Source organism: Hyperolius riggenbachi, chromosome 7 (genome assembly GCF_040937935.1).
Source record: "Hyperolius riggenbachi isolate aHypRig1 chromosome 7, aHypRig1.pri, whole genome shotgun sequence".
In the NCBI taxonomy this organism is placed as follows: domain Eukaryota; kingdom Metazoa; phylum Chordata; class Amphibia; order Anura; family Hyperoliidae; genus Hyperolius; species Hyperolius riggenbachi.
In genome coordinates this window covers 238357103-238379959 of record NC_090652.1, presented here as the reverse complement: position 1 = coordinate 238379959, position 22857 = coordinate 238357103, and the positions used below count along the sequence as shown (strand labels likewise).

Below are 22857 nucleotides of genomic sequence, written 5' to 3'. Positions count from 1 at the left end.
TCTTGTTGGGGGCCTCATGATTTGTTGGGGGCCTCAAGATCGCTGAATTTGTCTTGTTGGGGGCCTCATGATTGCTGAATTTGTCTTGTTGGGGGCCTCATGATTGCTAAATTTGTCTTGTTGGGGGCCTCATGATTGCTGAGTTGGTTATGTTGGGGGTCTCATGATTGCTGAATTTGTCTTGATGGGGGGGGCTCATGATTGCTGAATTTGTCTTGGAACATGCTGGAAGGTACATACTGAGGGAGGGTGGGTGAGCGTGAGCCTGCTAACCTCCATATACATTTGGCTCCACCCATAACCACGCCCACATTTATTATGTGACCACGCCCCTTTTTGGCGCGCCGCAACCTTGACTTTGGGGGGCGCATTAATAGTCTTTGTCCCCGGGCGCTGAAAACCCTAGCTACGCCTCTGAACATCTGCCTGGAGTTTATCACTGACCACCTAGACAGGCTGGACTTATACGCCAGAATTCTCCTCCTGGACTTCAGCTCGGCCTTCAATACTATCTGCCCCTGTATTCTGCATGACAATCTCACGGACCTTAAAGTCCATCCAATTCTCCATCTCTGGATCACAGACTTTCTCTCGGACAGGTTCCAGGTTGTGAAGCTAGGCGACATATCCTCCTGACCCAGAGTGACCAACACTGGCGCCCCTCAGGGCTGCGTCTTGTCACCATTCCTGTTCTCTCTATACACGAATAACTGCACATCCACTGCTGACTCTGTCAAAATCATCAAAGTGTGGACGATACCAAAATTGTTGGCCTTGTTAGTGAAAGTGACGAGCAGGCTTACCGCCAGGAGGTTGACAGAGTCTGCAATTGGAGTAGAGAGAATAGGTTAGTTCTTAACACAGCCAAAACCGTGGAGATGGTAATCGACTTCAGGAAGTATGCCAGTAATCCCCTCCCGATGTACATCAAGGGTACTGAAGTCGCTAGGATTCCCAGCGTCCGCCTCCTGGGTATAACCATCTCGGACGACCAAATACCACCGCAACTCAGAAGAAAGCTCAACAAAGACTCTTCTTTTTTTGCCAACTAAAGAAGTTGGTATGGCCCAATAACATCTGAGGTCCTTCTATTCTGTGACAATTGAGTCAGTTCTTTTCTCATCCATCCTGGTCTGGTTCGCTAGCTGCACTGCCAGTGACATATATAAACTCCAGAGGGTCATCAGTTCAGCGGAGAGGATTATTGGGATACCTCTTCCCCCCACTAGATCTCATCTACAACACCAGACTGCGTAACAGGACAATAAAAATTGTGGGTGACCCCTCTCACCCTGGCCACAGTTTTTTCAGGCGACTCAAACTGGGTTGGAGGTTCCGGCCCATCCCTGCAAGAACTACTAGGCGTATGAACACTTTTTTCCCCACTGCCATTAGACTCTTGAACTCTGCTCGTTCCACTGACCCCCCGTAACCATCTGCAGACTAACTGTGGCTGCTCTGCTATCCACCCTGCTTAGGTCATACTAGAATTATCTGCCGTTACACGCTGCTGTCCCTGCTAGACCCGCAATGCTCTACTTCAACGTGTATTACTCCTGTCCTGTTGCATTACTTTTGTCTTTGTTGTATTACTCTTGTCTGTTGTATTACTCTTGTCTGTTGTATTACTCTTTCTGTGCCTATCAATGTGCCAAATCCAATTCCGGGCACGGCCCAACCGTGCTTGGCAAAGTAAACAAATTCTGATTCTGATAAACCAAGATGGTCAGACAATGCAGCCATCACATGCAGGGCTATGGAGTCAGAGTCGTGGAGTCGGAGTCGTGGAGTCGGGCAATTTTAGGTGCCTGGAGTCGGAGTCGGGAAAAAATGCACCGACTCCTAATGAATTTGTAACTGTTATTAAAATAGAAAATATGATAAAATGTTCTATTTCTCAGATAATAGGCATTAAAAATAATGTATATATACAGTATATATACAGTAATAGCTGTGCTTAGTCCACAAAAATGAAATAAACCAATCAAAATTAGTTACTTGTGCTGCTTCAATAAAGCAGTCCCCATATTTTTAAGGTCAGATATACATATCTGATTGTGACTGTATATATGATGTGTACACAGCAATCTCTTATATATACTAAATAACATCTATGCTGTAAGAATAAAGCCTGATGTGTAGCTGTGTCACTAATAGAGATGGTCAACGAGATGGAAATAATTCTGCATTGATGCTGATTTATGCAAATGTATGCACTCCCTTTGCTGATGAAATAAAATAATTTGATATGTTATTAAAATTTGGTTTGGTGACTACAAATTAAAGGGTAACTGAGACGGATGAAAAGTAAGCTTTTATACATACCTGGGGCTTCCTCCAGCCCCCTTCAGGCTAATCAGTCCCTCACTGTCCTCCACCACCCGGATCTTCTGCTATGAGTCCTGGTAATTCAGCCAGTCAGCGCTGTCCGGCCGCATGCCGCTCCCACAGCCAGGAACATTCTGCACCTGCGCAATAGTGCTGCACAGGTGTAGTATGCTCCTGGCGGCGGAGTGTGTGCATGCGCACTACGCCTGACTGGCTCAAGTACCTGGACTCATAGCAGAAGATCCAGGTGGTGGAGGAGGACAACGAGGGACTGATTATCCTGAAGGCGGCTGGAGGAAGCCCCAGGTATGTATAAAACTTTAATTTCATCTGTCTCAGGTTTACTTTGTTACACAGTAGTACTATACTCTACATATGCACTCCCCACAGAGCTGCAGGGAATCCACTGAGAATGCTGTGCACATTGAACACAGAGGTGTTGTCTGTTTACAATCTCCTCATTCCCCCGCAGAGTACCTGCACATCATTCTTACATGCACCCACACATACATTGCCTAGGGCCTGATAGATGTTCTTTGTTCCGGTTTGTACCTTTTACAAGTACTCTTACCAAGGACTAGTTTTAGTCTAAAGGGAATAAATATAGTAGTCTACATATCCTTCTCACTTCAGTTGTCTTGTAAAATTCCTAAGCGTTGGCAGTTAAGAGACGAATTTCATGTTACATACTTTTAATCAACAAAATTGTAATATGCAAATTAGAGGAGTCGGAGTCGGAGTCGGTGGAATCCTAAACTGAGGAGTCGGAGTCGGAGTCGGTGGATTTTTGGACCGACTCCACAGCCCTGATCACATGACCTACGTGGCACTCACCTGACATGGACCTCACCAGCTGCTTCCAGCAGGTCTCCATCTACATTCCACGGATGGACAGCATCACTGGTAACAGATTGCACATCGCCATTCTGTTCATAGGCATCTTCAGTATTACAGCCAGCAGCCTGCAGCTTCACTTCTTTCACCAAGTGTGTTTCCACAAATGGAAAACTAAACTGGTAAACAAAAAGAAATATGTAACACTGGTGATCTGCAGATAAAAATGTGTGAATCAGCAACATTCCAAACACTGCCGTTACTGACCATCCGGCTTTATGAAAGCTGACTACAGATGGCCAATGAGATGCAAATAAGCCAGGCTTTAAATGACAACTTTAGCAAGAGGAATATGGAGGCTGACATATGTATTTCCTTTTAAGCAATGCCAGTTGCCTGGCAGCCCTGCTGATCTATTTGGCTGCAGTAGAGTCTGTATCACACCAGAAACAAGCATGCAGTTAGTCTTGTCAGATCTGACAAGAACATCGGAAACACCTGATCAGCTGCATGCTTGTTCAGGGTCTATGGATAAAAGTATTAGAGGCAGAGGATCAGCAGGAGCAGGACATCCAGGCAACTGGTAATGCTTGAAAGGAAATAAATATGGCAGCCTCCTTATTCCGCTTGCTACACTTGTCCTTTAGTGCAAAATTCATACTAATTGTATACAACTTGTAAATGAACCAATCAAAATTGATAGGAAGTGCATTGACTGACCCAATTCCAAACGCCATGCAATTTGCATTACATTTACATGCGAGTTTAAATTATTTACATCTCATTTAACATCTGTAAAGCTTATCTAACCTCCTGAAGCAGCCTCCCGCCACAGCTCCGGTCTTCTCTATGGAGAGGATCATACATGACGTCACCGACATCATGCGCAGTCACGATTCTTCCCATAGAGAAGACCAGAGCTGTTCGGGGAAACTGCGACGATCGCTGGAACCAGGCTGCGTAATGTATAAACGGGTGGATGGGGGGATTCTGGGTGATCGGGCGGCCACCTATAATAGCTTGCCTAGTGCTAGCTAAAGCTGTTGCAGCCATTGGATCTAATAAATTATTCATGGGGGACACTTGAGGCTAGCGAGCGGTATGCCCGACACAGTGTCAGGCATATCGCTCAGGAGGTGAAAGAGCACCTGAATTGAGAGGGAGGTGAAGACTGTCAAAAGTATTTCCGTTTAAACAATGCATATTGCCTGGGAGTCCAGCTGTTCAGCTGCCTTCAATACTTAGCCACTGACCCTGAACAAGCATGGAGATCAGATGTCTCTTACTGGATAAGCTGCTTGCTTGTTTCTGGTGTGATTCAGATACTACTGCAGCCAGAAATATTAGCAGGACAGCCAGGCAACTGGTATTGATTAAAAGGAAATACATATAGCAGCCCCCCTCTCAGTTCACGTGTACTTTAATCCAATTGAGTGTTTAAAAAGCATGAAAAGTATCTTATATATAAAATATTGAACAAAATGGAGGCGATTAAGGCAATAGAAAGAAACAAGCTTGTCAGTAGTAGGGCTGGTCAATGGGATGCAAATCGAGTTCATACAGGATCATGCAAATTTATGCTCTTGGTACATTTTTAAGATGCACACATTAGCATACAATTTTGCATAATCCTGCATGAACTGTAGCAGAGGCGCTTTACCACATATAGACAAGAGTTGCTCCTTCTTGTATTTTTACCTGAGGAAGCGGGCGTGAGACCTGCGAAACACGTTGCAGATCTCTTGGAGTAAGAAATAAATTTAATTTATATATTATACATTATTGTGTCTTCTTTTGTGGAGAGGTAAGTGCACCATTCCCCCCCCCCCTCCCCCCAATTTTAAACGGTTTTTAATTTATTTTATACTTCATTGGCGCCTCTGTTCCTCAAAGTGATCCAGGCAACACTGTCAAAATCTAACACAAACCAGCACCATCTATAAGTGATATTAGCTCTCAAAAGTCAGTATCAGTTGAAAAGGAAGCCTGAACCATCTGTGTAAAAAGGGCGCCCCCATAGACTTCATTGTTACTTTCTGCAAATCTCAGCTATAAGGTGGTGAAAAGGGCACCAGAGTTTTTTGTGGGTTTTTTTGGGGGGGAAAGGCTATAAAAGGGCACTGAATATAGCCAAGATCTTTTGGGGCTATAAAAGGGCGCTGTTTGTAACTGAGAATTTTTTGGCTATATAAATATGGCTACTTTTATCAACAGGTGACTTGATTCGGCTATATCAGTTAATTTGGCTATATCAGGAAATTCAGTTATATAAATTCAAAATAACATTTATGTTTGACACAAAATGCGGCGAAGATTGGGCACCACCAAAGGGGATTAGGTTAGACACCACCAGGGTGGTTAGTATTTGGCATCACAAGGGAGGTGGGTCTTAGGGTTAGGCACCACTGGGACAGGGGGTCTTAGGGTTAGGCACCACCAGGGGATGGTTATGTGTGAGAGTATGGAGAAGTTAGGCCATAGTAATCACTTTTCTAGGCTATATCACTTCTCCTGGCTATATCCAATGCTCTTTTATAGCCAAAAAAATAAAATCAAATCTAGGCTATATCCAGCACCCTTTTATAGCCGGAAAAAATCTTGTCTATAAAACAATGCTCTTTTAGGCCTGGTACACACCAAAAACCGCTAGCAGATCCGCAAAATGCTAGCAGATTTTGAAACGCTTTTTCTTCTTTTTCTGTAGCGTTTCAGCTAGCATTTTGCGGTTTTGTGAAGCGTTTTTGGTGTAGTAGATTTCATGTATTGTTACAGTAAAGCTGTTACTGAACAGCTACTGTAACAAAAACGCCTGCAAAACCGCTCTGAACTGGCGGTTTGCGTTTTTCCTATACTTAACATTGAGGCAGAAAGGCATCCACAATCCAAAAAATGCCTCACCCCGGGAGGATTCGTTTCTGCAAAACGCCTCCCGCTCTGGTGTGCACCAGCCCATTGAAATACATTGACCAAGCGGATCCGCAGCCGCAAGCAGATCTGAAAAAGCTGAAAAAGCCGCTCGGTGTCCACCAGCCCTTATAGCCCCCAAAAATCCCAGCTATATCCAGCACCCTTTTATAGACGAAATGACGGCTATAACAGGCACCCTTTTTTCCAGGCACTGTTTTCAAATGAATGCCATAGGCCGCAACATAAGTTCTTTTTGGATTATAAAGCACAGGTTTCTCAAATATTAGCAGACATAATTTTATTAATGCTTCTCATACCTGATTGACCTATATCTTTTTTTTTCGCCCCAAATTAGGCTTTTTGTGGGTAATACTTGGTTTCAGTAATTACTTTATTTTCTATACATTTTATAGGAAAAAAAAAAAAAGACAAAATACACCACTTCTCTAATTTAATCCCGTATAGTTTTAAAATAAGCAATGCTACTCTAAATAAAACCCACACATTTTATTTGCCCATTTGTCCCAGTCATCACAACATTTAAATTATGTTCCTAGTACAATGCATGGCGACAATATATTATTTTGCAAATAAAGTAGTATTTTTTCCGTTTTGGATTTTTTCTTTTTGTAGCTGGCCATTAATTACAAGCCCTTATTCACTAAAATAAAAGTAATATACCCTTATGACATACATATTAAAAAAAAAAAAAACAAAAAAAAAAGCTGTGTCCCTAAGGCAACTATTTATGTATTTTTTAAAACTGTTATTTATTTTTAACAAGTGTTTGTTTGGTAACTGGGGGTGGAGGTGGGGGGAGTCTTTGGAAGGGATTAATTTTATTACATTTCTTATTAAAAATGTATTGTGACTGGACCTTAACAGTGACTATAAAATATATACGTGTACAGTATATGCCTGTGGAATCTGAGCTCAACAATTAAAGTGGATCTGAACTCAGAACTTCCTCTCTGATTTAAAAGCTTCTTGTGCTTACCACTTAACGCTCTGCCGTGGCAGTCAGCTGACACAGCTGAGAGATCAAATTAAAACTTGTGCTTAGTCACAGATGAGGGGGAATTAGACAGGCTAAACTCTCTAAATACATACAGGGTACATATCTTTTATTTTTCCTTCTGTCCTGTGCAAGAGTTCAGGTCCACTTTCAGAAAAAAACACTGTCCATGCTAATGGAATCACTGCAACAAATTCTCCTGGCGCACTCACTAACGATGCCGCCAGTATTTTTGTACCATTACGCTTTGAACTTACTTGGACAAAAAAAAAAAACTTTCCACAGAGAGAAAGGAATGGATTACCTGTTATTCATATCTGGAGCCTTATAAAGTCTACCCTTGCTTTTATGTAATGGCTACAGCCACTTGGGAGATCAGTACAGAGAAATGGGGATTTCAGAGACAAACTTCACAGATGCCGCAGCCTGAGCTTATTCTACCATTTTGCAGAATCTATCAAAGCACCTTTGTACTTAAGTATTCCGTTTTGAGACTCGTGTGTGTGTATATTAGGTCTTAACAGGCAAGCTTTCTTATTCTCAGTACTTTCACTATTTGATACCAAGAAATATGAGTCTATCTCACAGCTCACAAATAAGACAGCTACATCCAATAAACAGCTATTCTTGGCCAGGAACTGAGATTCTGGGCAACACTCAGCAGAGGGTGAATTGCCTCACTGTCTATCCAGGCAGACAACAGATGCTCCAAAAGATGCTCCAAAGTGAGTCATCAATGTTACAAACACACCATTTAGTGTTTAGTAGTGATGAGTTTATAGGGTTAAAATGTTTTATAATCTTCAATTTTTCAGCCGCCACTTTGACATAATGTCAGAGCACTTTGCAGATTGCTGCAGAGCAGTAGAACAGGTAATTGATCGATATCTAGAAGATGCCAATTGTTAACCTGATCTACCACTAACTGAGTAGTGTAGGGGTACCATTACTGTGACGATTATTCTAAAAAAAACTTCGGCCCTATCAATAGTGTGTAATTCTTCTCTTGTGTGGCTGCCATGTAGCATGGATCCAGTGCTCATGGACAAGGTGACCATCACCAGATATGGATAAAAGCACTGATAGTGTCCAGGAGTACAAAACATCATCTATTTATTCAAAAAACTGGACAAATTAAAAACTTCACAAATTAAAAACAGACACTAAAATCGAGGGTCCTGAACAACAGGGACCCATTCAACATAAGCAAGCGATCCCTGAGGACAGCAGAATTGCAGAAACCGATCAGAATGAGAGAGTGGGCATCTCCAGGATTTTACTTACCTCTTAGCACAATCGGTGCATTAAGGCTTGCGTATGTTGATTGGGTCCCTGTTGTCCAGGACCCTCAATTTGAGTGTCTGTTTTTTATTTCTGCAGTTGTTTGAATAAATAGGTGTTGTTTTGTACCCCTGGACACTGGTCATTGCTTTTATTCATATTTGGTGACGGTCACCTTTGTCCATGAGCACTGGGTGTCTGCAGGAGGCTACTTAGCAGCTACACAAGAGAAAAATTACACACTATTCCTAGTGCTGAGGGTTTGTTTTTGTTTTGTTTTTTTAATATTTGCACACCTATTGTGGAATAGAACACATTTTGCTGCAGCATTCTTTGATATTAGAAAATGGGAAGCGTCTGTGCTCATTGTTCATATTACATTGACGATTGAGACAATCACAAATGTCAGTTCTCTTATGCAGGGAGCACACTAGTCAGATTGAAACACACAGTGACAACCTGGCTATTGATTGGTTTGTGTTCCTTCACGTTTTGCATCCATGTTTTTTCCACAATTTAAAATTGGACAGCTTTCTGCTTGTTCCCGCACAACACACACGTTCCCAACTCAAATGTATTTTCACTAGGAAAAAGTCGCAAACGAATGCAGGAAACTCGAATGCAGAAGACGTATGCTGCTGCACAGCCTGAAAATATCTGTAAAATCTCTGGCTTTCAACATGCTATATCATGCAGATATTTCATTTTTATTTTAACAATATTGCAAATTAGGTTGGGTGAACAAATATACATCAGTAACATTTTGAACTTACTGCTTAATTTGAATAAATAAATATACAAATTTCACATTTGTAAAAAATGAAGGACAACCTTTACATTTATCACTACCTCAAGTAAATAAAACTATAAGCATGTGGCATTTATGTGAGTGAACCTCCTCAGAGAGGATCTTGGAAGAACCGGTCATACTTAAACCTCCAGACATTCCATTTAATTTGTGTTTTGAGGTCAAAATAGCTTTCTGAGGTCTTTAGAAAGAGTGTTAGAGGTCCCTGAGTCTGGAAAGGGATTTAACATGATTGGCAAACAATTACACACTGTCTGGAACACCATCTACAAGAGGTGAGGATTTTAAACAACTGGCAGCTAGCCAGGTCAGTCCATCCCAGCAAGTTCAGCCCCAAAGCAGAACAGAACATCCTGAATGTCAGATTTACATCACACCACCAACAGGTATCATCATTATTCATGACAAATTGCATATCTTTATTACCAGAAGGAAGCCACATATCTAATGGGAAGTATAACGAGAGGAAAACTTTATAGTGCAGAAAGATCATTAGGGCAAGACTATAGTTTACACATGTACACCTCGGTGAGGCCTTTTGTGGCAATGTACTGTGAATAACTCAAGCAATGATGGTCACTTAGGCCACTGGGGGGGGGAGGGGTGGGGGGAACACAGTATTTAACAAGAACCTACGAGCTGTGGACATAGCGGGTGAATTGTATGGGCTGTGGCTGCTCTGGCTCAGTAATAAGCATTCAGCTGAGATCATCTGACAGGACTAAAGATGTAGCCACCTGTGGTTGAGAAAAGAATTTACAATGGGACAAAGCTGAGTTAATAATTTGGAAATGAATACTGAAAAAAAAGCAATTTTACATATTGTTTTATTTTCACTACAGTTCTTCTTTTAGGATAATAAAAGAGCATTGTCATAAGACTAAAATTTAACCACAAGAGGACCTTGCAAAAATGCATTTACCCTAAATGTTCCAATACAAACACTGAGGAATGGCTATAAACAAAAACCACTGGAGTTGTGGATTGGCCCAGCCGTAATATACCGTATACATCCTATTGAGATGCTATGGAGTGATTTCAAAAATGGTTGTGCAAGCTATAAACACTTTACAGCTGAAATCATGTTGCGTAAAGAAAGGGGCAGGGAAGGTGGGGGAGTTTCTGCCAGTCGGATGTCAGAGGCAAAGACAGTTATAAAAAAAATCTATACTTCAGGTTGTTTCCGCCAAAGAATTATAGTCAAAACAAATAATAATGTCAAACACATACTTAGACGCGAAATTATTCTCCACTAGAAAGACATGAGAGCTCCAACTGAACAACTGGCTTATTTCGGCAAATTCTGCCCAACCACTGTGCAATCTCACCTATAAGGCACGTAATTGCCCCCCAAAACTGAAAAAATCTGGGCAGACTGGAGAAAACTTAAAGGAACAAATCCCAACGCTTGACAATGGGGTGGATGAGGATGCCGGGGGAGGGGAATAACCCCCGGCGGCATTTCCTTTCCCTTCCCTTCTTCCTCTTTGCTTTCTTCATTCTCCTCATACCTCGCCAAAATAAATTGAGTTTTGCGGATATAGTGCTCATCATCTGTTTGTGTAATATTGCTGTTTGTTATAAACAATTTCCACACTCTACTATATACTGAGTTGTAACAACTAGTATTGTGCCTTAACGATACGTCATGCCTGGGATCCTACATAAGGACCAGGGGATTTTTGGCTGATCTGTGCTGCGTAGGCTCTCCAGCCCGCAGCACAGATCGTGATTGTGGCAGGGCGATCAGACTCCCCCCTTTTTTCCCCACTAGGGGGATGTCCTGCTGGGGGGGTCTCCCCAGAGGCCGGGGATCGCCGATCTCCTTTACGGCGCTGCTGCAACAGCAGCGCCGTATGATGTAAACACAGGGGATTTCTTCCCCGCGTGTTTTCAATTAGCCTGTGAGCCGCGATCGGAGGCTCACAGGCTGTTCACGGAGACACCTTCTGTGAACTGACATGCGACTGACATTCGAGCGGCCGTTTCCATGGAAACATCACTTTGACCTGCCGACGCCTATCGGCGTTAGGCGGTCGTTAAGTAGTTAATTTCTCCATATTGTATGCCTTACTACATATATACCCTAATGCAAGATTCTGTCTTATCTTTTCTACCGACTGTACTGTCTTGTTTTTGTTAAACAATAAAAAGATGTTAAAAAAAAGTCAAACACTTACAGTACCTTACCTTTTCGACACAAGAAAATGGCGTGTTATTTTTTATTTATTTGTGTTAAATAAATGAGTTGGGTTTTTTGCTTTTTTTGTTTTTTCATTTAAATCACCTTTATCTTTAAAAAAAACTGTTTGAATGAGGATAAATTATAGAGTCTTAAATCATAAAAAAACACGACTTTATGGGATTATACTTACTTTTCCATATGACTGTATATAATAAATAGAAATTTCTTAACACGGCAGATTGTGAAATACATAAATGAATTATGAAATACAAAAGTATGCTTTATGTTTGCATTGCCGCTCTTGTTAACCTTTGCTAGGCGCTTCTTTAAGGCAGTTTATCTTTCTTTACGTCTCCTGAATTTCAGCCCATTGCTGCAGTAGGAGGGCATGTCACTAATAGCATGAAGAATGGATTAAAACAGAGTAAGCTGCATTAGTCTGATTGGTGATTTACAAGTCAGCCCCATAATGGCTAATGTTCTTGCAAAGGGCCGGAAAATAAAGTCTTCTTAAGAGGACATCAGTGTTAATCTGACCATTGTTTAACAATTACTTAGAAAAAAAAATACCTGATTTTTCAGACTGGCGTAGCGCTTCAAATGCTTCACAAATTCTGGTCTTGATGCATTTCGTGCAATTATAAGTGACATAGTGCCATCATTTAGCCTAGAAAACAAACACAGGACAATAAGCACACATGCACCTTTGCACCTTGAAATCAGAAATATGCAAGTATAAATGAAGATGCTAAAAAACTTATCCTATTCAGAGAAGGTTCTTTTTTTTTTTTTTGCCACCCTGATCAAACTCCTCCCCCCTCCCCTGAGGGATGTGAACAGTATCTGTGTCCACCCCCTTTCCCCCCAAGTAAGATCTGCAGCCAGTATCTGTGTCCCCCCAGTAAGAAATGCAGACAGGATCTCCTTAATAAAAATTGCGGATAGGTTCTATTTACTGCCTCCCACCCCACCTTAGTATGAGAACCTCAGCTGTATTGTTATGTTGACAAGCTAGGTGTGAAAAACCAAGCATACCCAGTAATGAATTCGCTTGTAGAAGAAACTTCAGCAGCATTAACTCGCACCAACTGTTGTCTGTATATTATCCGTCTTTCACATCGGTCTGGAGGAATTTTGGGCCACTCTTAGCAGTATTGCTTTTAGTTCATTGGGTCTTATGGCCATTTGTTTATAAAGAGCTCCTTTAAGGTCCCGCCACTGCATTTCAATGCGTTTGTGGTCAGGACTATACTGGGCCACTTCTTTTTCAGCCATTCTTGGTGCATAACCCAATGTTGGACAAGCTTTAGTTGACACACAGATGGCCTCACATTTGACTCTAGAATACTTCACTATTCAGAGACCTTCATGGTTGACTCAGTGACTGCAATGTACCCAGGTCCTGTGGTGGCTGATATCTTTCCTCCTTGGCATTGTGTTACTACATACCTAAATGCTACAGACCAACAAACTGCCAAAACTTCTGCTTTTATACAGGTGGTCATAATTGCTGATGCTAAGTTAATCAAGTACTTTTGATTAGCAGCACCTAGCTGCTACTTACCTTCCCAATTCCTGTGGAAATGGTAAGGGCATACTTAGTTTTGTACACACAGCTTTTGTAGTTTGACTTAAAGAGAAACTCCAACCTAGAATTGAACTTTATCCCACTCAGTAGCTGATACCCCCTTTTACATGAGAAATATGATGCTTTTCACAAACAGACCATCAGGGGGCGCTGTATGACTTTGTGCTGAAACCCCTCCCACAAAAAGCTCTGAGTACCGCGGTACTCTGGGCAAACTGCCACAATGTAACAATGTTCACAGACAGGAATTAGCTGTTTACAGCTGTCTCTAACAGCCAAAACAGCTAGGAGCAGCTACATAACCTGCCCACAGTAAAAATGTCACCATGTAATAACTGTCAGAATGTAAATCGGGGAGAGGAAAGATTTTACAATGAGCAAACACTGACTAAATCATTTATATATAATTATGGTAAAAAATGAAGCACTTTTTTTACTACATTATTTTCATTGGAGTTCCTCTTTAATTGTGGCATGGTGTAATAAATAATGGCATGGTGTAATAAGTCATAAGTTGGTCATCATTGGTTGTACTTACCTAATTTTAAGAGGTTCAGATGACTTTTTATTAAGTCTTCATTTTCACAATTTTTACGTTAAAAGATGGTGCACTTCTGTCTCTCGTTAAATATATATTTTTCTAAACATAAAGCTATTTATTATGTTAATATATTCGATTTTTTTTCCTTTTAATACACCATGTATACAGTACATGGCATTTTGCAGCTAGACTACTTGACCTAATTTTCCAGATCCTGTAATTGCTGATAATCCTTAAGACTGACTAGAGTCCATCTCCACAGAGAGGGTGAATCCACAAGCAATCTGCAGAAACAATTCACCAACGGTTTATAATCAAATTGCTGGTGAGGAGAGGTGTAATTCTTGTAAGCTTCTACTGACCTGGTATTAGGCGCTAGGCCTCGTGGGGCCATGGAACAAAGGCAAGGGATTGCCATAATGCTGACATTCAGCAGCTGACCCTGGAGGTGCTGCCACTGGTCTCTGCTCTCTGCAACAAGTTAAACACAGGCTTACTATGGCTCCTTAGAACATAAACACCATACATTACATGCATGTCCCAGGCAGACAGACAATTACACTCACCATGCTCAACAGAAGTCTCACTTGTTTTCTTTCTGTAGGAAAATACACCTTACATTAATTATAGTATACATTACATTACTTATAGTATGAATCTGCATGCTTATAAAACACAATAATGGTTATACACGTATTAATATTTTTTATTATTATTTAGAATTTATATATGCCAACATCAAGTTTTTCCAGAATACATAATCTTGTCACTAACTGCCCCTCAGAGACAAGACAAGACAAAAACCATTAACCATTTCAGTCTTCAGTGTTTTTTCACCTTTTTCACCTTATGCTTCCAAGCAATTTTCATATTTCAGCACTCATCCCATTCGTTCGCCAATAACTTTATCACTACTCATCACATCTAAATAATAAATATCTTGTTTTTTTTCACCACCAATTGGGCTTTTTGTGTGTGGTATTTGTTTTCAGTAATTACTTAATTTTCTATGCATTTTAAAGGGGAAAAAAAAGAGGGGGAAAATGAAAAAATACACTATTTCTCCATTTCTATCCACTACCATACATAAAACCCACACATTTTATTAGCCCATTTTTCCTGGTAATCCCAACATTGAAATTATGTCCCTGGTGCAATGTATGGGGATAATATATTATTTGGAAGTAAAGGTATATTTTTTCTGTGTTGTGTTGGATAGTGTAATGGTTAAGGGCTCTGCCTCTGACATGGGAGACCAGGGTTCGAATCTCGGCTCTGCCTGTTCAGTAAGCCAGCACCTATTTCAGCAGGAGACCTTGGGCAAGTCTCCCTAACACTGCTACTGCCTATAGAGCGCGTCCTAGTGGCTGCAGCTCTGGCGCTTTGAGTCCGCCAGGAGAAAAGCGCAATATAAATGTTTGTCTTTGTCTTTGTGTTCCTTATTTTCACATTTGTACCCTAGCAATAATACAAGCCCTCATTTGCAAAAAACAAAACATAGCATATACATTAAAAAAGCTGTCTCCTTAAGGTAACATTTTAGGTATTCTGTCTTAAATTCTGTCACTTTGTTTTATTTTTACAAGCTTTTTATTTTGGTACTGAATATATGAAAATTAAAAAAATATTTCTTTTGATTCAGTTTGTTACTAAAAGTAAAAGTAAAAACCTAAAATCTATTCTACAACTTGTCACGGTTACATGGATACCCCATACATAACTATCTGGGCATCTAGCATGCCATTAATGACAAAGTAGCCATGTTGCTTTGTACAGGCCAATTTTTTACACAAAGTATTTTAGCGCCATACTTTGTTTGCATAGCCCCGGAAGAGTCTGGACAGCAGAAAAAGGGCACAAATGTCACCATTATGGAAAGCCAACAACCAGGGCTATTCAAAATTGGGTGTTTTGTAAGCAACCGACTCATGTAATTTTGCTGAAAATTTTACCTAGTTTGATCATAACTTTAAAAATGGCATTTTATTTCTCATAATGGATTGAGTTGTCACTACCTATTTTTTATGTGACAGGTGATCAAGCTAAAAGACACATCAACATTTATTCTACAACTCATTATGATTAAAATGAGGTCTCATATTCATCATTTGATAAACTGGATGCACAGCAATCCATTATTCTCAAGGTGCGCCTATGGCTTTTTTTTTGCACAAATTATTACAGTGCTATTCTCTGTTTGCATAGCGCCAGAAGAGTAAGGGCATTAGAAAAAGGCTACAAATGTCACTATCATGGAAAGTTAACAACCAGGGCTATTCAAAAAAATTAGAAAAGTATTTTTTTTTCATGATGTTTGTCCCTGCCTATTTTTTTCTGTGAAATTGGCCAAAGCTATAAAATACATCAAAACTTATTCTGCAAGTCATTATGACTAACATGGTCACATATAGGTCATTTGATAACAAACTGGATTCACAGCAGTGACTATTCTTCCCAGTATTCTACCCACTCGGGCAGAGACATGGAGGGAGCACAGGTTGGGCAGAGACATGGGGGGAGCACAGGTCGGGCAGAGACATGGGTCACAGGTCAGGCAAACACATGGAGGGAGCACAGGTTGGGTAGAGACATGGGGGGAGCACAGGACAGGCAGAGACATGGGAGGAACACAGGGCGGGCAAAGACATGAGGAGAGCAAAGGTCGGGCAGAGACATGGGGGGAGCACAGGCATAGAGGGAGCACAGGTCGGGCACAGGCATAGGGAGAGCACAGGTCAGGCAGAGACATGAGGGAGCACAGGTCAGGCACAGGCATAGGAGGAGCACAGGTTGGGCAGAGACATGGGGGGAGCACAGGTCAGGCAGAGACATGGGGGAGCACAAGTCAGGCAATAACATGAGGGAGCACGGGTCGGGCAAAGTCATTGGGGGCACAAGTCAGGCACAGGCATAGGGGGGGGCACAGGTCAGGCACAGGCATTGGGGGAGCACAGGGTGGGCAGAGACATGGGAGGAGCACAGGTCGGGCAGAGACATGGGGGGAGCGCAGGTCAGGCAGAGACATGGGGGAACAAAGGTTGGGCAGAGACATGGGGGGAGCACAGGTTGGGCAGAGGCATGGGGGGAGCACAGGGTGGGCAGAGACATGCGGGGAGCACAGGTCGGGCAGAGACATGCGGGAAAAACAGGTCGGGCAGAGATATGGGGAGAGCACAGGTCAGGCAGAGACACGAGGAAAGCACAGGTCAGGCAGAGACATGGTAGGAGCACAGCTCGGGCAGAGACATATGGAGAGCACAGGTCAGGCTGAGACATGGGGGGAGCAAAAGTCGGGCAGAGAGATGGAGGGCACAGGTCAGGCAGAGACATTGGGGGGGGGAGGTACAGGTCAGGCAGAGACATGGGGGGAGCACAGGTCAGGCAGAGACATGGGGGAGCACAGGTCGGGCAGAGACATGGGGGGAGCACAGATCGGGCAGAGACATGGGGGAGCAAAGGTTAGACACAGACATAGGGGAAACCCAAGTTTGGGGAAAACCTGGGGGGTGCAAGTCGGTATGGGGAATCAAGCAGCTGAAGAGGGGGGGGGGGGCTTTTAACTTGGCCGGGGGGGGGGTGTGGTTCTGTGATTAGGGGTGTACCCAGGCTACTTTACCCAGGGCTATATATATATATATATATATATATATATATATATATATATATATATATATATATATATATATATACACACACACACACACACACACACACACACAGTGGGATGCGAACGTTTGGCCACCCTTGTTAATTGTCATGATTTTCCTGTATAAATCGTTGATTGTTACAGTAAAAAATGTCAGATTAATATATTATATGAGAGACACACAGTGATATTTGAGATGTGAAATTTAGTTTATTGAATTTACAGAAAGTATGCAATAACTGTTTAAGCAAAATTAGGCAGATGCATAAATTTGGGCACCACAAAAAATAAATAAAATCTATATTTAGTAGATCCTCCTTTTGCAGAAATTACAGCTTCTAAATGCTTCCTGTAGGTTCCAATGAGAGTCTGGATTTTGGTTAAAGGTATTTTGGACCATTCCTCTTTACACAACATCTCTAGTTCATGCAGGTTTGATCTTCCAAATATGGACAGCTCTCTTTAACTTACAGCACAGATTTTCAATTATATTCAGGTCTGGGGACTGAGATGGCCATTCCTGAACAGTGTACTTGTTCCTCTGCATGAATGCCTTAGTGGATTTTGAGCAATATTTAGGGTTGTTGTCTTGTTGAAAGATCCAGCCACAGCGCAGCTTCAGCTTTGTCACTGATTACTGGACATTGGTCTCCAGAATCTGCTGATACTGAGTGGAATCCATGCGTCCCTCATCTTTGACAAAATTCCCAGACCCTGCACTGGCCATACAGCCCCACAGAATGATGAAACCACCACCATATTTTACTGTAGGTAGCAGGTGTTTTTCTTGGAATGCTATGTTCTTTTTCCTCTATGCATAACGCCCCTTGTTATGCCCAAATAACTCCATTTTAGTCCACAGCACCTTATTCCAAAATGAAGCTGGCTTGTCCAAATGTGCTTTAGCATACCTCAAGTGGCACTGTTTGTGCTGTGGGTGGAGAAAAGGCTTCCTCTGCATCCCTCTTGCATACAGCATCTCCTTGTGTAAAGTGCGCCCAATGGTTGAACAATGCACAGTGACTCCATCTGCAGTAATATGATGTTGTAGGTTTTTGGTGCTGTCTGTGGGTTGTCTCTGACTGTTCTCACCATTCGTCGCCTCTGTTTATGGCCTAGTGCACACCGAGCGGTTTTTGGAGCGATCCGCCGGCCGCATCCGCCTGGAAAAACGATTGGCTAATGTATTGCAATGGGATGGTGCACACCGGCGGTTTGAGGTTTTTGCGCAATATTTTGAGCAATATTTAGGGTCGTTGTCTTGTTTAAAGGTCCAGCCACAGCGCAGCTTCAGCTTTGTCACTGATTACTGGACATTGGTCTCCAGAATCTGCTGATACTGAGTGGAATCCATGCGTCCCTCATCTTTGACAAAATTCCCAGACCCTGCACTGGCCACACAGCCCCACAGAATGATGAAACCACCACCATATTTTACTGTAGGTAGCAGGTAGCAGGTGTTTTTCTTGGAATGCTATGTTCTTTTTCCTCTATGCATAACGCCCCTTGTTATGCCCAAATAACTCCATTTTAGTCCACAGCACCTTATTCCAAAATGAAGCTGGCTTGTCCAAATGTGCTTTAGCATACCTCAAGTGGCACTGTTTGTGCTGTGGGTGGAGAAAAGGCTTCCTCTGCATCCCTCTTGCATACAGCATCTCCTTGTGTAAAGTGTGCCCAATGGTTGAACAATGCACAGTGACTCCATCTGCAGTAATATGATGTTGTAGGTTTTTGGTGCTGTCTGTGGGTTGTCTCTGACTGTTCTCACCATTCGTCGCCTCTGTTTATGGCCTAGTGCACACCGAGCGGTTTTTGGAGCGATCCGCCGGCCGCATCCGCCTGGAAAAACGCTTGGCTAATGTATTGCAATGGGATGGTGCACACCGGCGGTTTGAGGTTTTTGCGCAATATTTTGAGCAATATTTAGGGTCGTTGTCTTGTTGAAAGATCCAGCCACAGCGCAGCTTCAGCTTTGTCACTGATTACTGGACATTGGTCTCCAGAATCTGCTGATACTGAGTGGAATCCATGCGTCCCTCAACTTTGACAAAATTCCCAGACCTTGCACTGGCCACACAGCCCCACAGAATGATGGAACCACCACCATATTTTACTGTAGGTAGCAGGTGTTTTTCTTGGAATGCTATGTTCTTTTTCCTCTATGCATAATGACCCTTGTCATGCCCAAATAACTCCATTTTAGTCCACAGCACCTTATTCCAAAATGAAGCTGGCTTGTCCAAATGTGCTTTAGCATACCTCAAGTGGCACTGTTTGTGCTGTGGGTGGAGAAAAGGCTTCCTCTGCATCCCTCTTGCATACAGCATCTCCTTGTGTAAAGTGCGCCCAATGGTTGAACAATGCACAGTGACTCCATCTGCAGTAATATGATGTTGTAGGTTTTTGGTGCTGTCTGTGGGTTGTCTCTGACTGTTCTCACCATTCGTCGCCTCTGTTTATGGCCTAGTGCACACCGAGCGGTTTTTGGAGCGATCCGCCGGCCGCATCCGCCTGGAAAAACGCTTGGCTAATGTATTGCAATGGGATGGTGCACACCGGCGGTTTGAGGTTTTTGCGCAATATTTTGAGCAATATTTAGGGTCGTTGTCTTGTTGAAAGATCCAGCCACAGCGCAGCTTCAGCTTTGTCACTGATTACTGGACATTGGTCTCCAGAATCTGCTGATACTGAGTGGAATCCATGCGTCCCTCAACTTTGACAAGATTCCCAGTCCTTGCACTGGCCACACAGCCCCACAGAATGATGGAACCACCACCATATTTTACTGTAGGTAGCAGGTAGCAGGTGTTTTTCTTGGAATGCTATGTTCTTTTTCCTCTATGCATAACGTCCCTTGTTATGCCCAAATAACTCCATTTTAGTCCACAGCACCTTATTCCAAAATGAAGCTGGCTTGTCCAAATGTGCTTTAGCATACCCCAAGCAGCTCTGTTTGTGCTGTGGGTGGAGAAAAGGCTTCCTCTGCATCCCTCTTGCATACAGCATCTCCTTGTGTAAAGTGCGCCCAATGGTTGAACAATGCACAGTGACTCCATCTGCAGTAATATGATGTTGTAGGTTTTTGGTGCTGTCTGTGGGTTGTCTCTGACTGTTCTCACCATTCGTCGCCTCTGTTTATGGCCTAGTGCACACAGAGCGGTTTTTGGAGCGATCCGCCGGCCGCATCCGCCTGGAAAAACGCTTGGCTAATGTATTGCAATGGGATAGTGCACACCGGCGGTTTGAGGTTTTTGCCAAGCCGCAAACGCGCCTCCTGCTGCGCGTTTGCGGTTTTCGGAAGCGCTTCGTCCTCAATGTAAAGTATAGGAAAAAAGCAAACCGCTCTGAAAAACGCTACTTCAGAGCGGTTTGCCAGGCATTTTTGTTACAGAAGCTGTTCAGTAACAGCTTTTACTGTAACAATATGTGTAATCTGCTACACAAAAACGCACTCAAAACCGCTAGGTATGTTTAGAAAACCTCTCTAAACATACCTAGAATCGCTCTGAAATCAGCTCCCAAAACCGCTAGCGTATTGCGGATCTGCTAGCGGTTTTGGTGTGCACTGGGCCTAACTGAGATTTTTCTTGGTTTGCCACTTCGAGCCTTAACTTGTACTGAACTTGTGGTCTTCTATTTCCTCAATATGTTCTTAACTGTGGAAGCAGACAGCTGAAATCTCTGAGACAGCTTTCTGTATCCTTCCCCTAAACCATGATAGTGAACAATCTTTGTCTTCAGGTCATTTGAGAGTTGTTTTAAGACCCCATGTTGCTACTCTTCAGAGAAAATTAAAAGAGGAGAGAAACTAACAATTGACCCCCTTTAAAGGGAACCTTAACTGAGAGGGATATGGATGTTTCCTTTTAAACAATACCAGTTGCTTGTCAGTCCTGCTGATCTCATTGACTAATGTAGTGGCTGAATCACACACCTGAAACAAGCATGCAGCTAATTCAGTCTGACTTCAGTCAGAGCACCTGATCTGCATGTTTGTTGAGGGGCTGTAGCTAAAAGTATTAGAGACACAGGATCAGCAGGAGAGTCAGGAAACTGTTATTATTTTAGGAGGAAGAATCCATATCCTTCTCAGTTTAGGTTCCCTTTAAATACTCTTTCTCGTAATTGAATTCACCTGTGTAAGTAGGTCAGGGGTCACTGAGCTTACCAAGCCAATTTGAGTTCCAATAATTAGTTCTGAAGGTTTTAGAATTAATAAAATTACAACAGTGCCCAAATTTATGCATTTGCCTAATTTTATTTAAGCAATTATTGCACACTTTCTGTAGATCCAATAAACTTAATTTCACTTCTCAAATATCACTGTGTGTCTCCTATATGATGCATTTAACTGACATTTTTTATAACAACCAACGATTTACACGATTTATACAGGAAATGTTGGCCAAAGTTTCGCATCCCACTGTGTGTGTGTGTATATATATATATATATATATATATATATATATATATATATATATAGTATCTATGTGCCCAGGAGTCAGGATATACCAACAAATGATAAGACGGATTAATATATATACAATATGTACTTATTTCATTATATTGTAGCCAATAACCTCATGCTTCCTTACCTGTACTCTTCTTTAAACCCAGACTGATGGTTCATTATGGGTAAGAATGATATTTCACAGTACTCTGGCCTGTAAAGCAGAGCAAATATAATGTAAGTTCTAGCTGGAAACCTTTAATCTATATACAACTCCACAGTTCATTTAACTGGAAAGTCATTACTGAACTCCTAAGGGAGTCAATACGGAATATCGTAGTTATTTCAAGTGAAGCTGTCAGTATTTTGTAAGCCAATAACGGCTGCAGATGCCACAAGCTGTCTGCGGCTACCTCTGCTGCAGCTACTAATGCTTTCCCGTGCTCTTGGGGAGCCTTTATAACATCTAAGACTCAGCTTACCAAAACACAAGAGGAAAGAATCTCACAACACACCAGTGGATCAAAAAATTGTAACGGTCATCTTTATCATATGCTTATAAAGGTGATACAAATCACATGTAACATCACTAAGACAAAAACACAAGGGGAGCAAGAAAAAAATGAGGACAGGCTGCTTTAAATATATGGGCGGTGGGAGTCAGCAAAAATTGGTATATGGGGGAGCATGAATCAATAAATATACCTATCACGTGAATACTGTTAATAAAAAAAACAGGTAAAAATGGCTTAAAATGCAATTATATAAGGCGGAGAAAAACTTGAATACACTTACAAAGTGACAGCCAATAACATATTTAGTACAAACAAGAAGTGCTGCGTGCATAGTCCATACAATTCATATTATATGTGCAAAAACATACAAAAACAGCATGAGCAGAATCCCATCAATAAATAAAGTGCATCATGCACAAATAAATACACCAATATATACAAACATACACAGGTGGGGTAATTAGTGTCTCAACTAAGACTAATAACCTCTGTGGATTTCCACAAAAATTCACTGTTGGTGGGCCTTAAAGCAGTAGGATTAGCCATACTATGCCAGGGGAAAAACACATATATAGGTAGATAAATACTTGATCTCAGTGGCGGCTCCAGCTTCAGATTTTTGGGGGGGCTCAAAGGGGGCACGAGGGCTGGCAGGCCGGGCTTGGGGGGGGGGGGGGGGGATTTGCGCCGCGGCGAAAAATTGGGCGTGGTCATGATGTCATGTGGGCGGGGCTAACTGTAATGTAGTTGTACCAG

General features: G+C 42.1%; 1 protein-coding gene across 1 annotated transcript in view; it reads right to left on the bottom strand.

Annotated features, from left to right (window-relative positions):
* Positions 1-22857, bottom strand: part of CERKL (ceramide kinase like) — a 271505-nt gene that overhangs the window by 15207 nt on the left and 233441 nt on the right. The window contains exons 9-13 of the mRNA XM_068245419.1: positions 21732-21800; positions 14054-14085; positions 13850-13958; positions 11929-12025; positions 3163-3341 (exon numbers count right to left, since the gene is read on the bottom strand). Coding sequence (XP_068101520.1) covers positions 3163-3341; positions 11929-12025; positions 13850-13958; positions 14054-14085; positions 21732-21800 — 486 coding nt within the window. The remainder of the gene's footprint in view (positions 1-3162; positions 3342-11928; positions 12026-13849; positions 13959-14053; positions 14086-21731; positions 21801-22857) is intronic.